General features: G+C 43.8%; 1 protein-coding gene across 8 annotated transcripts; it reads right to left on the reverse strand.

The window, feature by feature from the left end:
• Positions 1–611: 611 nt before the first annotated feature.
• LOC109738532 (transcriptional corepressor LEUNIG) lies at positions 612–15,600 on the reverse strand. 8 transcript variants are annotated; one of them, XM_020297628.4, is made up of 18 exons: positions 15,222–15,600; positions 14,216–14,313; positions 13,992–14,101; positions 12,291–12,635; positions 12,069–12,154; positions 10,970–11,057; positions 10,794–10,869; positions 10,599–10,648; positions 9,253–9,555; positions 8,420–8,623; positions 7,442–7,672; positions 7,257–7,371; positions 3,622–3,731; positions 3,395–3,544; positions 3,088–3,252; positions 2,870–2,989; positions 1,348–1,554; positions 612–1,001 (listed from the first exon to the last, which is right to left on the reverse strand). In XM_020297628.4, exons 1-18 carry the CDS (start codon positions 15,251–15,253, stop codon positions 855–857), a joined length of 2,637 nt encoding a protein of 878 aa, XP_020153217.2. In that variant the 5' UTR covers positions 15,254–15,600; the 3' UTR covers positions 612–854. The 8 variants fall into 8 exon arrangements, with proteins under 8 accessions (XP_020153217.2, XP_040259884.1, XP_020153219.2 ...); XM_040403950.3 differs by having other exon boundaries at positions 8,420–8,590; positions 9,253–9,552; positions 15,222–15,598; XM_020297630.4 differs by having other exon boundaries at positions 9,253–9,552; positions 15,222–15,598.
• Positions 15,601–17,670: the final 2,070 nt, after the last annotated feature.

The following is a 17,670-nucleotide window of genomic DNA, read 5'->3' on the forward strand; positions in this document are numbered from 1 at the left end:
CACTGAGACGTGGGCCTGACCGAGCTATGAGGTCCACATGTCTGTGGGGCGAAGTTCGAGGTTTTGCGTGTGATGTTGCTGCGGGTAAAGGTGGCGGTGGTCGGGTGGGTAGAGTGGGGGTGAGGATTTTGGACCAATGGGAGTGCGTCCAGTGTGCAGCGCTTTATTGGTGGGGAGGGAACACGTAGAGCGGTCAGAGGGACCGTCTGGAAGATCGATGGCTCGTGGCCCCATCGCTGCTGCTTTATCTTAGGGAAAGGAACCGTGCACCAAAACTACTAGCCCCACACAACATGGTCCAAGTCTTTAGACTAGTGAAAGTGAAGTTGTTGTACCGTCCGTGCGTTGGACATACTACTCTCCAGTTGATGCATCGGCCTACCCTAGGTCGGCGCAAGCATTGCGACTTCCTACTTGCCAGCAGAATCAAAGCTACCTTGCCCTCCACCCATACGTTGCTGAGTATCACGCAACACTTAGACAGCCTTAATTTTTACTCGGTTTTTCTTGATTGATAAAATAGGGATTGGGAAATATTACTTCTCTATCAAGGGGAGTTACAAGGCTTCAGGACGGTGACTTCCAAAAGGGCATACATGAGACGGCAAGGGTAGTTCTGTAACTTTTAATCAGCACAAAGTCCTCACTGTAACAGCAGGCAAACAGCCCATTCTATAACGAGTTACAAACTTGAGAAGCAGCATACAAGATACAACTAAGACAACCACAAATCGCAAACCTGCCTTTTGTTAGCTAGTACCTCCTTGTCATGTGGTTATCTGAACCATCCTGTTCTCTATAAAATCTAGCAACAGAATGTAAAAGTCGACAAACAACAGTCACTATTTTACAAGTCATTTCCAGAGCTTGACAAGCCTGTCATGACTAACTGAGGCAACCTTGCCTGTTGCGCTCGATGCTGCTAGGGCTGCAATTAAACCGTCATGAGCATTGTTGAAGGTCATGGCATTCTTCTCCCTGATGTCCCAAAGTTCCAAGGACTGCACGGCAGAGTATAGCAACACACACTATCAGCATGCTCGCAAAATGGAGTTTCTACACTCAAGCTCAAATGCACCCTCGTGAACAGTAAAGTTGAAAAGGCATTTCTATGGCGCTGGGTGAAAAAAACAAAATTGATGCTCCAAAAGGACTTTTTTTAAGCATTTTAGAGTGCTATTTTGTTATTTTTGCCCAAACCTCCACGAATGTGATTTCATCACCAAAATGTGCATGAAGGAAGAAAACTAAGATCGAGCCCAAATTCAATCAATTTTCTATTTATTTTTTTCCTGTTCATAGAGGGGCATTTGGGCTCGGGATTAAAAGGGCACTTTCGAAACTTACCTCGTAACAACCAATGACTAGCAAAGAAGGGTGAGCTGGATGGAAAACACATGTTTGAAACTTGTTCCCACTGCAGTTCAACTCATTCACAAATTCACCGTCCTGCCCAGAAGTAAATGACCATATTCTGACAGCATCTTCACTAACAGAAGCAAGATAGTCACCCGCAGAGTCCCAACAAACTGACTGAATGTCCTTTGCATGACCCTGCATACATGTAACAGAACTTCCCACTCAAAAATCCACCACCACCACTGGACGACAAGATACTTGCAACTTCTTTTTTGAGATGGAAGAAACATACAACTTAACATAATTAAGGTTCATAAAATCCCTAGAGGAAATACCATTTGAATCATAATCTTTGATGCCTTTGATATATATAGGAGATGATTATTAGCAAAGAGGAACTTATTCTGGGTGCACTGGTCTGATCATGCAGTGTCTACCTAATGGACCATGCTCCGTTTGTTCCCTAGCAGGTCAAATGGAAACTCTTGGACCAAGGAACACAATTCTACAGAAAGGTGTAAAACATATTTCAGTTTCGTCAAACCTACTGATTAAAGCCTCCTAGTGCCAAGGGCATATAGTGAACCTTCTTTGTCCACTGCTATCTTAGAAAATTGGTATGCTTTTACTACTGGAGAAACTAAAGACATGGCACAGCATAACTTGCACAGTAATGAGTTCTCCAACAGCTGATAAAAAACAGCCACAGTGCCCAAACAACTGCCGTTTGGGGCACTTTGGGCCAAAAGGACCAGCTCCAGCAGATGATGTATCTCTACTTGATGATGCAAAAAATTGTGGGCAGCCCAAAACTTCAGCCCCAAGTGCTGCCCAAAAACCTCTAGTGGCTGCCCAATACCAAAACGCTGCGGCGGGAACCTAACTGCCACGCTGAAACTTCCCCATCGCCTGATCATCGCCCGGTTCTGACATATTCTCGCCGCCGGTCCCATAACGACCCCAGCCCGGAGCCACCCCACCGCTCATTCTCGTCGGCCAAGACAACCGCCACGACCCCAGCCGCTGCCGCCGATTCCGGCCATTCCCCCCACCCCCTCCACCACCAGAGAATGTCACCGTCGCTCCACCGTCGAGGTCGATTAGTGGCCGGGCGACCTCCAATCCAGCGGCCAGACCACCGCCAAGCTGCCAGACCCTTTCGGAGCTCTCGGCGCGCCACCGCCGGAGTTGGCCGCTCCCCCGGCTCCTGGTGCCTCCCGTCTCCTGTCCTAGGCGGCCCGGCGACCATCTCGACCCCGGCAACCTCCGCCGGTCGAAGTCAAGCTCGGCTCCCGGCAGCCGTCAGCTCCGCCTCCCCACCATTGGATCTCATGTTTCATTTGCTTTCCAATTTTTTGTCATCTGGAAAAGCAACAGCAGCCACGATACCCAAAAACCTTCTCTCCCTCCTACCCTATAATCGTTTTCTGGAGATGCTCTTATGAGAGGGATGTAAATGCGTTCTTAAATGCTCTCAGCAAATGTTGTAGCTGATCTTTTGGTAACAAACCTGTAAAGGGCTTCTACAAGCATGCTGTGTCTCCCCATCAAGTATGTAGATAGCCTTCTCTGATGCAGCTGCTAGATATTTTCCTTTGCGGGGTTGAAATCTCATCTGAGTGGCACCTCCCTGCGAAGATAACAATATGAGAGAAAACCATCAAAAAAATAATTGTTTGAGCAGAAAATTGTGCAGTATGTGAAAATCATAACTGAATAGGCAAATACCTTAAAAACCTTGACACAGGTCAGGCAGCTACCATTGTTAATGCTCCAACTGCGGACTTCCCCATCACTATCACAGGAGCAAATAATATCTTCTTTGTTGGGATGAAAATCAAGTGACATCACAGATGCTGAATGACCCGTGAAAGTACGGAGTGAATAGTCAGTCTGCACAGTCAAATCAGTTAGTCACAACAAACTAAGATTGCAGCAGTTTCTAATGCAATATCTTCGTACGAGAAATACATTGAAAGGAGGAAACAAATGCTAAGGAGTATACAAAGGAGGAAACAAATGCTAAGGAGTATACATTGTCAGCATCCCAAACCCGTACGGTTTTGTCAAAGGAAGATGTAGCAAGGCGGGACATGCTTGGGCTAAATCGAACATCGGTTATCAAAAACGAATGCTCTTCTAACGACGATTTAGGCTTCAGGGGATCTGTACACCATAAAAGAACCTGCAGAGGAGCAGGTGTGTGATTGAAGGTTTTCTGACAATGGTAGAATATAGCTACTTCTGCATCAACAGCCACACCTTTTTATCATGACCACCAGTAGCAAGCAATTTGCCATCGGATGAGAAGTGGCAACAAACAACTTTACTTGCACTTGCACGTGCTTTTGCAACCTCAGCAAAGCCAAAGCCTGCAACAAACAGATCTTGAGAAGATTGCAGCAGTTGGACGCCTTAAGAATTTATGATACTTCTACTTTTGACACCTTTTTTCCTACTTTTAGACTAAAATTGATAAAGCCACGTGGCAAGTAGGAACAGTTTCGAGTTTCTGGTCTGTTTTCTTTTGAGAATCAGAACTCTAATGGGTTTTTGCTACCAGGAGAAGGGAATGGCCATGTCGATGGGGTCTATCTAAATAGAGAGGAACCTACACGGCTGATTACTCAATCACTCCATTGTGATAACAATCAAACCCATATTCTTTATCATTTTTAAATACAGATAACTGTCATCTGCCGGTATAATAAGGAATGGCCCTAACAACAGCCCCTTTAAATACTACGAAACGTTTTAAATCAGACTGGACTGAACGAAGAAGGATCTTTCCGCACAAGAGTGGAAGGGATCCTTTATATATAGATCATAGCTCCAATCAAGCTTGCTCTGCTGTCTAGGATCGTTAGTGCTATAGTGGAGACACTTATCTCAAATAAGAATGGTTGGCACATTCCCTTTCTGGTGGTAGTCATTGAGGATCTCAGAAACAGGGATCGCAAAAACGTGTCAATAATGACAACGCTGGGCGAGAAGGCTGAAGAAGAAAAACCTGTAGATTTGAATGTCACTTTCTTTGCTAAGATAGCTAGATTTGAATGTCCATAAGGTACAGCTGCAAGCAAGCAGGAGCTCCCTTACATGGAGCAAGGAATAAATTTGATGTCAAGACATTTCTTACGGAGAGGATTGCATATAGTTACCTAAAGTGGTATGATCATATCACAGGTCCCTATCCTGCATACCTTTCCATGTTATATCACAATCGCATTTAATTTCAAGATTAGACGACAGCTTACCGACAGCTTGAGGATCTAACTAGTGTAAAGCCTGTGCTTTGCTGCGGACAAGTTTATTTTAAAATGCGTGTATACGAAATTTGAATATATTTTTAAGCACAGTCACAAATTTCAATCATTATTTAAGTGCATAAACAAATGAAAATGTTAAACTTTGGCACAGCTAAGGCAATTTCAGTGGTAGCATCATTCGTGAAGTTACAACCTGAATTTTGTGACGTGTTAATGTAACAATCGTTCTGCTTCTTTTGATTCTTTCCTAATGTCTTTCCACGAAGAGGTATCATTTCACCAAGAGAAACGCCTCTCCACGAAGGGACATCTTTTCATCAATGGTCGTGTCCCATGAGTAGATATATTTTAAACAAGGGACATCTTCACCAACAAATGTGTCTTTTAATCAAAGGACATGTTGTTCGTAGGCCCCAACCGCTAAGATCTAACTGACTTGATTAATTCTTGATATAATCCGACGACTGTTCTTTTTAAAGTGATGTGGCTTAACGCGGATGCTGCATTAGGAGTCAGTTTTAGAATAAAGAGATGCGGAAAATACTCTCCCCCTTCCCATATGGAACCAAGGCCCCATGACTTTATCAATGGTGACATTGTTGAGATGTAGCCACGGGGCACAACTACTTCTGTGCACCGCACCTTGGACCTTGATGCCTACCACTTGGGAGGAGGGGGGGGGGGGGGGGGGGGGTCGACATTGGTATATCTTATAGTTCAGTGGTACCGAGCTAGCAAGATGGTCAACACTAGCAGGAGATCACATGATCAAGGACACGCAACAGCAAGCAAACCAAGAGGGGTGCTTTTAACGAAAAAGGGTTTCCCCCCGCTTTGTACTGCAAAGCAACCAACCGATACAACCAACGATAGGTGCTGGGGCGGAAGCAGCACAGACACGCCCAAAAGAACCGAAAGAGAAAGAACAAAAGAAAAAATGCCGACAACGGCGGATCGACAGAAAAACGAAGAAGCCTCGCGACCACTGCGCCCATCGGAAATCTCCCACCGAGCTCTAGACTCCGAAGCGCCGGTACCAATCAACACCTCCAAGAAGGGACGCGACGATGACGACACTGTTGCCAAGGGTTTCCCCCGGTACGCAACGAGGAGAGAGGAAGGGTAGCCCCCGACGCCCTCCAGGAAGGTCCGGTGACACCCTCAGGCGCCACCACGTCGGTGTCGGACAAGCCGACCTGGATTTCTCCCGATCCCAACCTTCACCTCGGGCGCTCCGGAGCTCGCCACCAAACCGATCACCACCCTGCGCCAACATGATCTTGAAACTTCCACGCCGTCTCACCACGGCACCACGAAGAGAGGTCTGCACACCGAAGACGAGGAGCCGGGACTAGAGGCAGCAGCACCGTCAGCACGCGGGAGGGCTCAACCTCCACCGTCAACGACGGTAGCCGACCGGACGCAATAGCAGGAGCACACCAGGCCCGGCCGGGCCCTCATAGGCCCGTAAAGCTCCCGCCTTCGCGCTGCAACAGGCACGTCGTCGGCGTCGCCGCCCCCGGTCCGAGCTGCTCCTCCTCCCCACCACGCAGAAGACGACACAGCCGCGCCGGGGGCCGGCCCGCTAGGACCCAGATGGAGCCCGCAGGGCCCAGATCTGAGCCGGGGGCGCGCCGCCGACCACCCCGCGCCACCAAGCTGCCCCGCCGCCAAGGAGCCCCGCCACCACCTCGCCTGCCGCCGGCCACCGCCGCTGGGTCGCCGGACTGCAGCCAAACCGAGGAGCACCGCCGCCGTCCCCTGCCCCGGGAAGAGGAAACGAGCGCGCGGGGACAAGAGGTCCCGCTGCCGCCGGCACCACCCGGACCGAGGGGAAAAAGGAGGCGCGCCGCCCCGGCCACCTCCCGAGGAGGCGGCGCAAGGGGCGGATCCGGGAGGGGGAGGGAGGGGCCGGGCTCCGGCGACCGACGGACGGCAGCAGCGCGGGGGAGGAGGACGGCCGGCAGCGGCGGGAGGTGAGGAGGAACCCTAGCTAGCTAGAGCGACGCGGGAGCGGGTCGGGCAGAAACCATATTCACGGAGAAAGGTGTCGTATGGATCAAGCCCAGGGGTGCTTTTAGGAAACAGTACTGTATTATGAAGCTCGGGATTAATAAAGGAATCTAGATTATTAGGAGCCCATATTGTTTTAGGGAAGGAAAAGGGCTTTAGCATCCAACTATATAAGGATGCCATGTATCTATGTTTGAGGCAAGCAAGAACAAGCAATTTAAACTCTGCCAGTTATTCTCTCGACTCAACCGATGTCTACACAATACCTAGCGAGAGCTGCTATACATACGACAGAAATCTATACGATTTTTGTACGACCAGACTCATCTGGTGGTGTGGGCCCAAACCTCGGGAAACGTGCCTGTGTCTTGTCGTACGATATCGTACAACGAAAAATCATCGTACACTAGGCAGTTTCGATACCTAGCAGCCACGCCATCTGGCTATCTTTAGCATTGTGGTTCTTAGAATAAGGATTGTGGCCAATGTACCGAAAATAGGCATGCGATCAGCAACGAGGGCTATTTATCAAGCTACATTACCTCGGTCACAAGTAACAGAACACACAGATTGAACTTGACAAGGACCAGTTATCAGCAGGACTAAAAAGCATACCTTTACTGGCATCCATGCAGCGTCCCAAGGTATCCCTGGGATCCATGTCATCCTGTGACAGAAAAGATTCAACATTTTCATCCAATCCTTCTTCCAGCAAACGGTCTACATCACCCTGTAATGAAGCAATTTTATTATTATACTGCCAAAAAAATAAAAATAAAATCGATCAAACATATGAATACCAGTGGGTTTGCAGTAGATGTCAAGCTTCCAGTGCCATCAGAGCCAAACATTACCAAGGGTTTTGCTGAAACACCATTCTGCTGAAGTTGTGGTACTGGCATCGGATCTCCTGGTGTATGAGTGGAAGGTGTCGAGGGTGCAGAACCTGGAGACGGGCCAGCAGTATTTCCAGTTCCTGAACTATTAGCTCTACCAGAGGAAGAGCCAGGCTTCTTTCTTTTCTTCGTTGACTGAACAACAAATAGTATTGTTTGTGTAAATGAACTGAGATCTAGTGTATCGGTCACTTCACTAATCTAAAGCAGTGGGAGGCAAAAATGAAACGACGGTTTTGAAAGTTAACCGGGGAGAGACCGGTAGCCTATAACCAAGAGGTTACCGTCAGTCTCCTATGATCCATTTCAGTTTGCTATATTTTCTTTACACATTTGCCTGTCGAGGTACTGTATTTCTCTGGTGTTATATGAACACTAATATCAAGTTACATCTTTACTAGTCTGAAAGCACCACTTTCCGGACTGATATAATTTTACCAGTCTGGTGAGGTCTAGCTGGTTGGTCATATTTTTGTCACTGCTGGGAAGTAGATCTAAACCCGTCAACAACAACAAACAATGGAAGATCAGGAGTAACAGTAAGGGTGACAAGGAGCAGTAACAGCTCGGTCGATTTAGTGCTATAGATAAATGAACTGTAGTGCAGAGCAAAGAATACAATTCTATGTTTTTATAAACCCTAGAAGATGGATCATGGAGCTAGACACAGTGGTGTAGGCATGGCCGGATCATGTACCACAGCAAACTTAGCTCAGTTATTACTACTATTATATCGTGTGAAAATACATTATTTGGCAGGAAGATTTGAAAGAAAGTTATCAGCACATTCAGATCTTATGTATACTATAAACAGGAGGACTTTAGGTTTAATGATTAATGCAAAATAACCATAAAAGGCATTTGTGTGCTGCAAAAGTTTACTTGATCGGTGGCCCCAAAAGAATTCGGCATGCCCCCATCAACAGGCATATTTCCAGTTCCTGGCTTTTCTTGTTGGAGAAGCTGATTTGAGCTTTGAGACTGCTGACTGGAGACAGCCTGATGGTGCTGCTGTTGGCTATTGCTTTGTTGTTGTAATAGTTGCTGCTGTTGCTGCTGGTGGTGGTGTGCATTAGCAATTTTCTTCTACTAAACAGAAAATTCTACATAAGAACATGGCAGCAGAAAAAAAAAGGCTAGAAGAATAACCCAAAGGCATATCTACAAGTTGAATCATCAAAGACAAATGTAACATAAAATTAGGTCATCTTGTATCAAAAGGGAAGCATAATACATATGAGTGGAATAAAACAGAGTTGGAAGATAGAGAACCACAAAATCAATACCATATAAAAGTATAAATCCAGGAGCTAGAAAAAATTATGAACATTATGAGTTGTCTTTGAACTATTAAAACATTGGCCTTACCATGCCAAACACCTTATGAGGAATTAGATGTTTAGGCAGTCAGGTAAAATGGCAAATATAAAATAACTCACATTCATTGTTTTGTCATTACAGAAAATGCCAAAATGTGATAACAGGCAACAAAAATACGTTATGAACAGATTGAGATGATGACATTTTGCCATGATGTTCTATCTTCTATGATCAAACCCCCCATCTATCATGGAACAGGAGTTGCCTTACCTCATATAATAAGCACTTGACACAATTAAAAAATAAAGATAAAATTTCACCAAGGAGAAAAAACAAACCTGTTGGTGGAGAAAATACAAGAAAATGAACACTCGGTTAAAAATGAAAAGGTCTACCTTTATTAGCATGTCTATATCACCACCACTTTGACTAGGAGAGCCAATATTTGGAATGATATCTCCACCGCTTGTTGTCTGCCCATCCCGCCCAAGAACTACATTCCTGTTGTTAAACATCATCCTCAATCTTCTGCTGTCAACATCACTAGATGTTGGGGAAGCCATATTTTGCTGCGCCTGCAACGCAAGCTGCTGCTGTTGTTGTGGAGTCAGAAATTGGATCTGTTGTTGCAATTGATGTTGATTCTGCATGAATGACTTCTGCTGTAGAATTCCAGACCGAAGTTGCTCAAGTCCCTGCTGAGATAAACAAAGCAGAATGCATGTCAAAACAAGGTTAAAATTTAGCATCCTTACTAGCAGATGTCAAATCACATATTTGCTATTTGACACTATATTGGAAAAGAAATACTCCCTCCGTTCCATAATGTAGTGCGATAATAGATTTTTTGAAGAGTCAAACTTTCCAAACTTTGACCAAGTTTATAGAGAAACTATTTATATCTACAATACCAAATATATAAAATATGAAACTACATCTTATGATGAATCTAATGGTATATGTTTGGCATTCTAGATGTATATGTTTTTCACCACAAACTTGGTCAAAATTTGTGAGGTTTGACTTTTCAAAAAAACTATATGCCCAACATTATAGAACAGAAAATATATATGCCCAACATTATGAAACAGAGGGAGTACAAAACTAGCCTTTGTTCCACAAATTGCTGGCGATGACATTGTCTGTGATACCACTATATTTTAACTGTACGTAAACCACACAAAATTAAAATTACTTAAGTACAGGGGTCAAAGAGAGCCATAGACAAGGTCCGGGATATGATAGCATAAAGGTGAGATCCACTAGGGCAATATCAAATTGTGCAAATCAACAGAAGAAAGAACAGGCATGGTCATAATGTACCAGGTTAACACAAAACAGATCAACGCAAATTTAGATGCTTCCCTTGGTCAGTTAAGTACTACAAAAAATACTATGCTATTACCAACTATGGCAAGTGTGTGTCCCATAAAATATTTGTCAGGTATCGTCAACGTAGGGGAATTCAGTCTAAGCTGAATCAATACTGAATAGAAGGTCATTAATCATAAGTGGAGTGTACGTAACTAGGATTCAAGTTGGGGCCCTTGCAGTTTTTGACTGGTTACTGACGTAACTGGAAAAAAATTCATTTCGATTTTAAAAAAGATGAATTAAATTCAGACACTTTATACAGAAACCTCTTAGGCCTGAAATCTCTCGCAACAAATTTGAACCCTGAATACAACACTGATGAAGAAGCACAAAATAGTGAATGTTTAGTCATAAACTAAACCCTTACTGTGAGTGGCCATCCTTTGAGAGTCAAATTATTGGCAGCTTGATTAGATCCTGTTAAGAATGCATCTAAATTAGCCTCACAAAACTGGTCACCCAACTAAGATGAATACAAAATTGGAAATAATAGTGGGAAAAATGAAAAAAAAATGACGTTAGTGGAGAATAGTGATTCATTGGAGCGGAATAATAATATTACCTTGTAGACCCATGAATGACCCCTCAGGACCAGCAGCTCTAGGTGTCAAAATGGGATTTATCTCTGTCTTGATACTCTGCTAAAAGAACACATACATAGTTTTTCCTTGTTTTCACAGCTGAGTATAGTTAGGGCTGACAGATAATAGATAAATCAGGAAGACTCAAGGTACTAACCTGAGCATGCCCTGGAAGTTGGGGACTTCTACCCTGAATTTGTTGCATAGTGCCCGACAAACCACCAATGGAACCATGCAAAATTTGCCTATATAGGGGGCAAATGTTAACATATTAAGAAAAAAATACGGAATAAAATATATCATTCGGTCTGACTAATAAAGAAACAGTATGTCCTTCCATATAGGGATGAAAACGGAACAGAAACGGACGGAGCTGGGTGCTACCACATTTGTTTTCGTAATTTTTTTTTTGCGTAAGCGGAAACGGATACAGAAACTCCAGAAATGAATATGGAAACAGTTACTAGCGGGAACAAACACGGAGCAAATACGGACTGGACATGGCAACAAAAGCAGGTGTTGATCGGAACTTAAACACACTTTAACCATAAAATGATCAATTGTTAACATGGCTACAAAGTAATGTGATTAGGTTAGTGAATTAGCATAGTATTGTAGTAGTACTGGACAATTGCGTATAGGGTCTATTTGAGTACGTGCGTGGTAGTAGAAGTTGGGCCATTCTGCTCACTGTGTCATTGCGTGTTGTTTGGTGGCTGAGCTACAAAACAGCCATAGGCCCATAGTAAGAACGGAAATTCTATATTCACAGAAACGGAGAGTTCCGTTTCCATGTCTGTTCCGTCGGAAAATTATGTTCCCGTCTCCGTTTTTGTTTCCGTTTTTGTTTTGCAAATTTCCATTTCCATATTTGTTTCCGTTTCCAAAAGCAGCCAGTTCTGTTTTTGTTTCCGTTTCCGCATAAAAAATTATGTTCCCGTTTCCGTTTTGCAAATTTCCATTTCCATATTTCCTCTCCTTCTCAGATTTTCCTCCGGAAACTACTTTCATAGGGCGTACGCATCTACACTCCATACACACTGAAAACCTTACAATTGATGCACGTCCAGGATTATTAACATCTAGGCTCTAAGGAGAAGGCAGCAAGGATAGCCAGCCACACCAGCAAGTCTAAGTGTGGCATTTAAATGATGATTTTGTAACTTTTAACAAGAATGCTAAAATGTCATCAGCTACTTCTGTATGCAGAACATTTTTTGTTAAAGCACTTCATAATTTACAAGTTCAGCGAGTACCCTGAGGATTGTCCACTTGCAGCTGCTTTCAGCAGTGATGTTTCATTTGGATCAAGTAGTTGCCCAGCATTTTCTCCATACCTTTGCTGCAACCGTAAGTTTCAATGTCATAACGAGTAATAACAAATGAACTTATTTTTCTTTTGAGGAAAACATAAATGAAAACCTTTTAGAGGAGCCAACTAAAAGAATGTAGAACAATGGATGTAGCTACAGTGATACCTTCATAGATGCGTCTTCCAAAGAGTCTCTCTGGGGAGGCAACTTTAACCTCTCCTCATACATTTTGGTCGCCATAACATTTGCAGTACTTTGGTTTTGTCGCATTAAAGGATTGTTTCCAGAAAGTCCACTTGAAGTACCATTAAGAAGATAAGAATCATCTCTACGCTGCTGCTGCTGCTGCTGCTGCTGCTGCTGCTGTTGCTGCTGCTGATGTTGCTGCTGCTGCTGCTGCTGTTGTGCGGCTCTTTGTAACAACATTTGTTGCATTTGTATATGCTGTGGTTGCTGCTGCCGCTGTTGAGGTAACTGCTGTTGTTGGTCCCGGGCTTTCATGAGCTGCGTCTGAAAAGAGAGCAGCACATTCTAGCTGAGTTAGAACTACCAATCCAGGACAAAAGATGCCTCAGAATCACAGCTATTGATGCAACACAAATAAAATTATGATTTTCTAATGCAATTAATTAGATCAATATGCAACCAAGTGCCCTTGACAAGCGAAAACATAGAAAACAACAATGTATTATTAATATGTAAAATAAAACATATGTGACGACAGCGGAATTTCCCAGCTATAGTGGACGTAACACATGTAACAAGAAGTTTAAGAACTAAGAACTTGTTTAGTTCGTCAGAAGTAATGGAAAGGTAAACGTGGTGGAAAAACAGTGTCACACTGTTAATGTAAATGGAATGGAATGGAAGAAGGTTCAATCTTGTTTGGTTAGCATGAAATATGACGTTAACTAATTGCAAAGCTAGGTCTGTGTTCTTTAACCTGTAGGATGCAACTAGGAAGAACATCCACAAATGGAATTTAAACCACCAAACAACGAAGAATACAAATTGGTATTTTGAATCATTTACATCCAGCACCAATTTACAAAAAGTCAATGATTAGAAGGGATTTCATCTGCGGAAGAAAAACAAAAATAGCACGTGGGAGAAGAACAAAAATTGCATCAGCCCTCATAAGACATAGCAGATTAGGAAAAATCAATCTAGAGCGCATCAATCAAAACCCAAAAGATCTCCTGAGTGGCAGCCCAGCCACGATTTCATGTCTCCGCCATGCCTCGACCAAAACTCAGGCGTCGCTAAGATCCAATTGCATGAGATGGGGGTCATGGAGAATGAATCAGGTCTGGCAGTTTGACGAAGGGAAGAATGATACGGCCGGTTTGTGGCGACGGTGGCACCCTCTAGCCAGGGGAGATCGTGGAGAATACATCGTGGTCTCCTGGGGATAAACTCGTATGGGAGATTTTCCTTTTTTTTCTTACAGGAGCTCAGATGCGATTACACCGGATCTCGGGCGGAAACGGAATTCCACTAGGCCAGGAACTGATACTGCGGCAACTGATTATGACCCAGTCTAAACAAACACCGGTGTAAATGGATCACCTCCTAAGTGTCATTTAAAAGCAATAGAAAATGAATAAAACGAATTGTGGTAAACAAAAAGGACCTCACAGGCCTTGCAGTAAAATTGGTTACTGACTCACGAACCAAACACCTCCTAAGTGTCATTTAGCAGTAACAGCAAACAAATTGTAGTAAACCAAAGGACCTCGCAGGCCCTGCAGACTAAAATTAGTGACATTTGACATCAGATTACAGGTCACATAGGATTTTTAGTTCATTTGAAGTTTCTTCAGTAGATCCCATATAATAAGGATAATCAAATGCATAACTGTTTACCTCAATATATGACGCTGCAACATCTGAATGCTTCTCGTTTGTTCTTGCTATGAATATATCCCAAAAAACTGACCACCACTCAAAAAGAAACCCACCAGGTGCATCAATTGCTGCATGGAAGCACAGCCTAAAAAGTGAGCAATAGTTTTCACGAACAAAATGTTTAAAGGGAAAGGTTGCAAAAACCAGGACATAAGTAGCTAAACTTGCTGAGAAGCACATACCAACTGGATCTGAAGAAACCTTCCCTTCTGATTGGAAGGCCTTTGCAGTTGCCTGCAAATTTCTCTTCATAAAATAGTCGTATATGTAAACATCGAGCCTGTTTCAGCAAGCAGTTAAACATTAGTCCTTAGGGTGAAGGTTAAATGCACTAAGACATAGGAGTACAATTCTTCAACTACAAGTACAATACCATTCAAAAGACCCGCAACCAGTATGGTGAATAACCAGCTTGGGCATAAAACATTAAGACTTGAATGGCACATTTATGCTGCATCAATGTATATTCATTTTGTTTCTTCAACTTTTATTTTAACACTAGCACATCGTCACCTAGAGTGATCTTATGCACGACAAATGCTTAGGTTTGCTAGTGCACGTTTCCGTGAAACACTGAAAAATCATGAAAAGTATTAGTAGGTCTAGTTCCCAGAAGCAGAATGAGATATTTCACCTCCTTCCGCATACAAGAAATGTTGAAACTCATATGTGAGTACAAATCTAGTCATCGATGTGTAAGGAATCAACTTATTCGCTGGTACTTCCCTCCATACTATCTTCCTGAAGAAGATTACCGCGGCCCATGAACCAAATCGAACTCCCTTGTCTTATATCCATAATGGATAGGTCAACTATTACTACCGGTATTTCAAATCTGATGGACAAGTTATCCTGCTGTTCTCAAATCCCCAAATCAGTTCTCTGATATTTGAGAGATCACCACGCCAGATTTCACTGAAGAGCTATATAGTCAAAACAGTAGGTCCTTCAACTGGTAAAACAAAGCTCAAACCAAACCCGCAAAAAAAAAAACTCCTGAAACCCTAGCGGCCAAACGCGCCACCACCGCACCACGGGTCTCCTCTCGTCTACTTCAGTTCAAACTTCGTAGCCCCTCCCGTGATTTTTGCTCAAATAATCGCCACCCAGATTAAGCAACAACAACGTCGCCCAACCAAAACATGCCGCGAATAACAGAATGAATACGAAAAGAAACAAAATCCTCACATCTTGTCAGCCTCCCAGTTCGTCTGCGACATGGCCACCGCAGCTCGCCGACTGGCCTCCCTTCCCCCGAAGCGCCGCCCACGAGAAAAGTTAGCTCTGGCTACGCCTAGGCCACCACGGCCACCGACGTCTACGCAGCCGCTGGGCAGAGGGTGGACGGCCGAGTTGCTCGAGACGAGGAGATGCGGAAGGGAGGAACCCGAGGCGAAACCCTAGAAGCAGCTCTGTTGGGAGGAGGGAAGGTGAGGCGAGGCGGCGGCGACAGATGTGGGAACAGATTGGAGTTTGCAGTTGCAGAGGCGCGAGGAGGGTGTGCAGGGGAGAACTGGAGAGGAAGGGGAGAAGAAAAGAGAAGGTATAGAAACGCAACGGGACCCACGGATTTCCCACCTCCTTTTTTATATATAAATGTAATGCATAAATTTTAAGATGGCTTACCACATATGCTATGTGATGTTTGTACACTTTTCCTATGTATATAATTCTTTTTCAAATGACCCAGGGATGTTTGGGGGACTAGAACACGGCAATGCTTAATGGACCATGGTTGTTTAGAAATCGGACAATGATCTTGATGGAATATGATGGTTTCATGAACCCTAGATCGGTGTCTTTGGAAAAAAAATGTTGTATGGCAAGAGTATTAAAGTTGCCAGATAATTATTTGAATGATGCAGTGATCAAGGGAATGTGTAGAAAGATGAGAAAGATCGTGAAAGTGCAAATTCAGCTTCAGACAGGTTATGTTGGCCCCTTTGTTCATGTGAAAGTAAATCTGGATGTAAATAAAAAAATTAGGAAGATTTGTTTCGACTACTAGGGCTAGGAAAAAGGACTGGTGCCAAGTAAATATGAGAAGCTGCCAATTTTTTGCAACCAGTATGGACTTATAGGTCATTGATATAAGGAATGTGGAACGGGATAACACGTTGTGTCCAAGTTTGAACAAGGGAAATTTATTCTAACTTGTGAACGAAGAAATCGAGAAGGTGTTCGTGGTTCTAGAAGGGGTAACAGAAGAGGAAGGGGAGGTGCTCCTTTTGGCAGGGGGGTTTGGAAGAGGAGGTGTTCCAGATCGGAACTAGAATAGTAACAGAGAAGAGGATATAACCTATGATGGTCAAGGTAGCTGGAGATGGAATGCAGCATTTGGATACAAAGAACCTCAAAATCTTTTGACGGGACATGCGAAAAAGAATGACCATCATGAGGATATTAACATGACTGATATAGTTCCTTCAGCGAGGAAGAGGATGGCTACGGACTCTAACTCGAGGGTCAGAGAAGCGCAAAGCTTGGCTGGAGCTCTAATCCTAGTGGATGTGTCATCAAAGGTCGCAAAATAGTGGACTTATTTGGTGGGAATATGGATCGGGGTCCGCTTCAACTCCTCAAAAAGGTGCAAAAGAAAAGAAACAAAAGGGGTTTGATGGTCTGGCTCTTGATGGTATGGTTTCAAATGTCAATGCTCTAGGATCGGTGATACCACGTGAAGGGGAGGTGAGGGAGAAAAAGAAAAAAAGACCTTATATCGGCGGCCTTGGGGATGGCAGTTATTCGGAAACAATGAAAATCCTAAGCTATAGTTGTCAGGGACTTTCGAGGAACCCGGTTATAAGGGCATTGCTAGATATTAAGTGGCTACAAGGCCCGGATATTGTATTCGCGTCTGAAACTCATTTGGATGATTGGGCTACGAAAGTGGTCGAAGACGTATGAAGACAGATCATAAGGAAGTGGTGCGTAGTGATGGTAGGAGTGGTAGCTTGCTCTTGCTTTAGAAGAATGAGGCTATGGTTACCCTCGGATAGAAAACAAACTTTTTATAAACGTCTACATTGGAACAAGGGCAGGCCGGGAATGTAGCTCCCACTTGCACAGGGGCCGGGATCCGATGGGTCAGAATAATGTTTGGAGGATGATAGGTTTGTATGGAGAGCCAAAATGGAAAAACAAACATGAATCATGGGCTTGTCTTAGAGATCTTCATGTAGTCAATAATCTTCCTTGGTTGGTAATTGGTGATATGAATGAATTTTTATTTACTTTGGAGAAAGGAGGAGGAAACCCATGTCTGCATCAATACATGCAAGCTTTTATGGTGGCGATAGCAGATTGAGAACTGTTAGATTTTGAGTACACTTGAGATAAGTTGACATGGCATAGAGGTCTTATTAAGGGAGTGACTAGATCAAACACTAGTTAATGAGGAGTGGATGAATAAATTCCCAGAAGTAGCTCTCTCACACTTAGGCTATGCAAAGTCAGATAATAGGCCCTTACTTATGAATACAAAGGCCCAAATAGCCCAAGAAGGATACAGACCAAGGGTATTGAGGTTCGAGGCTAAATGGCTAAAGGAAGCTCGGTTTAAGGAAATGGTCCAAGGGGCCTGGGGGATGGCAGGAAATAGAGTTCAAACCAATAATTTGGCAAGCAATCTGGTTGT

Source organism: Aegilops tauschii, chromosome 3 (genome assembly GCF_002575655.3).
Source record: "Aegilops tauschii subsp. strangulata cultivar AL8/78 chromosome 3, Aet v6.0, whole genome shotgun sequence".
In the NCBI taxonomy this organism is placed as follows: domain Eukaryota; kingdom Viridiplantae; phylum Streptophyta; class Magnoliopsida; order Poales; family Poaceae; genus Aegilops; species Aegilops tauschii.

Coding starts and splice junctions, on each gene's coding strand:
- LOC109738532 (XM_020297627.4), bottom strand. CDS start 15,253: ATGTCGCAGACGAACTGGGAGGCTGACAAGAT. Junction 14,314..15,221: donor AACTGGGAGGCTGACAAGAT/GTGAGGATTTTG, acceptor TTGCTGAAACAG/GCTCGATGTTTACATATACG. Junction 11,058..12,068: donor GCAAGTGGACAATCCTCAGG/GTACTCGCTGAA, acceptor CCCCCTATATAG/GCAAATTTTGCATGGTTCCA.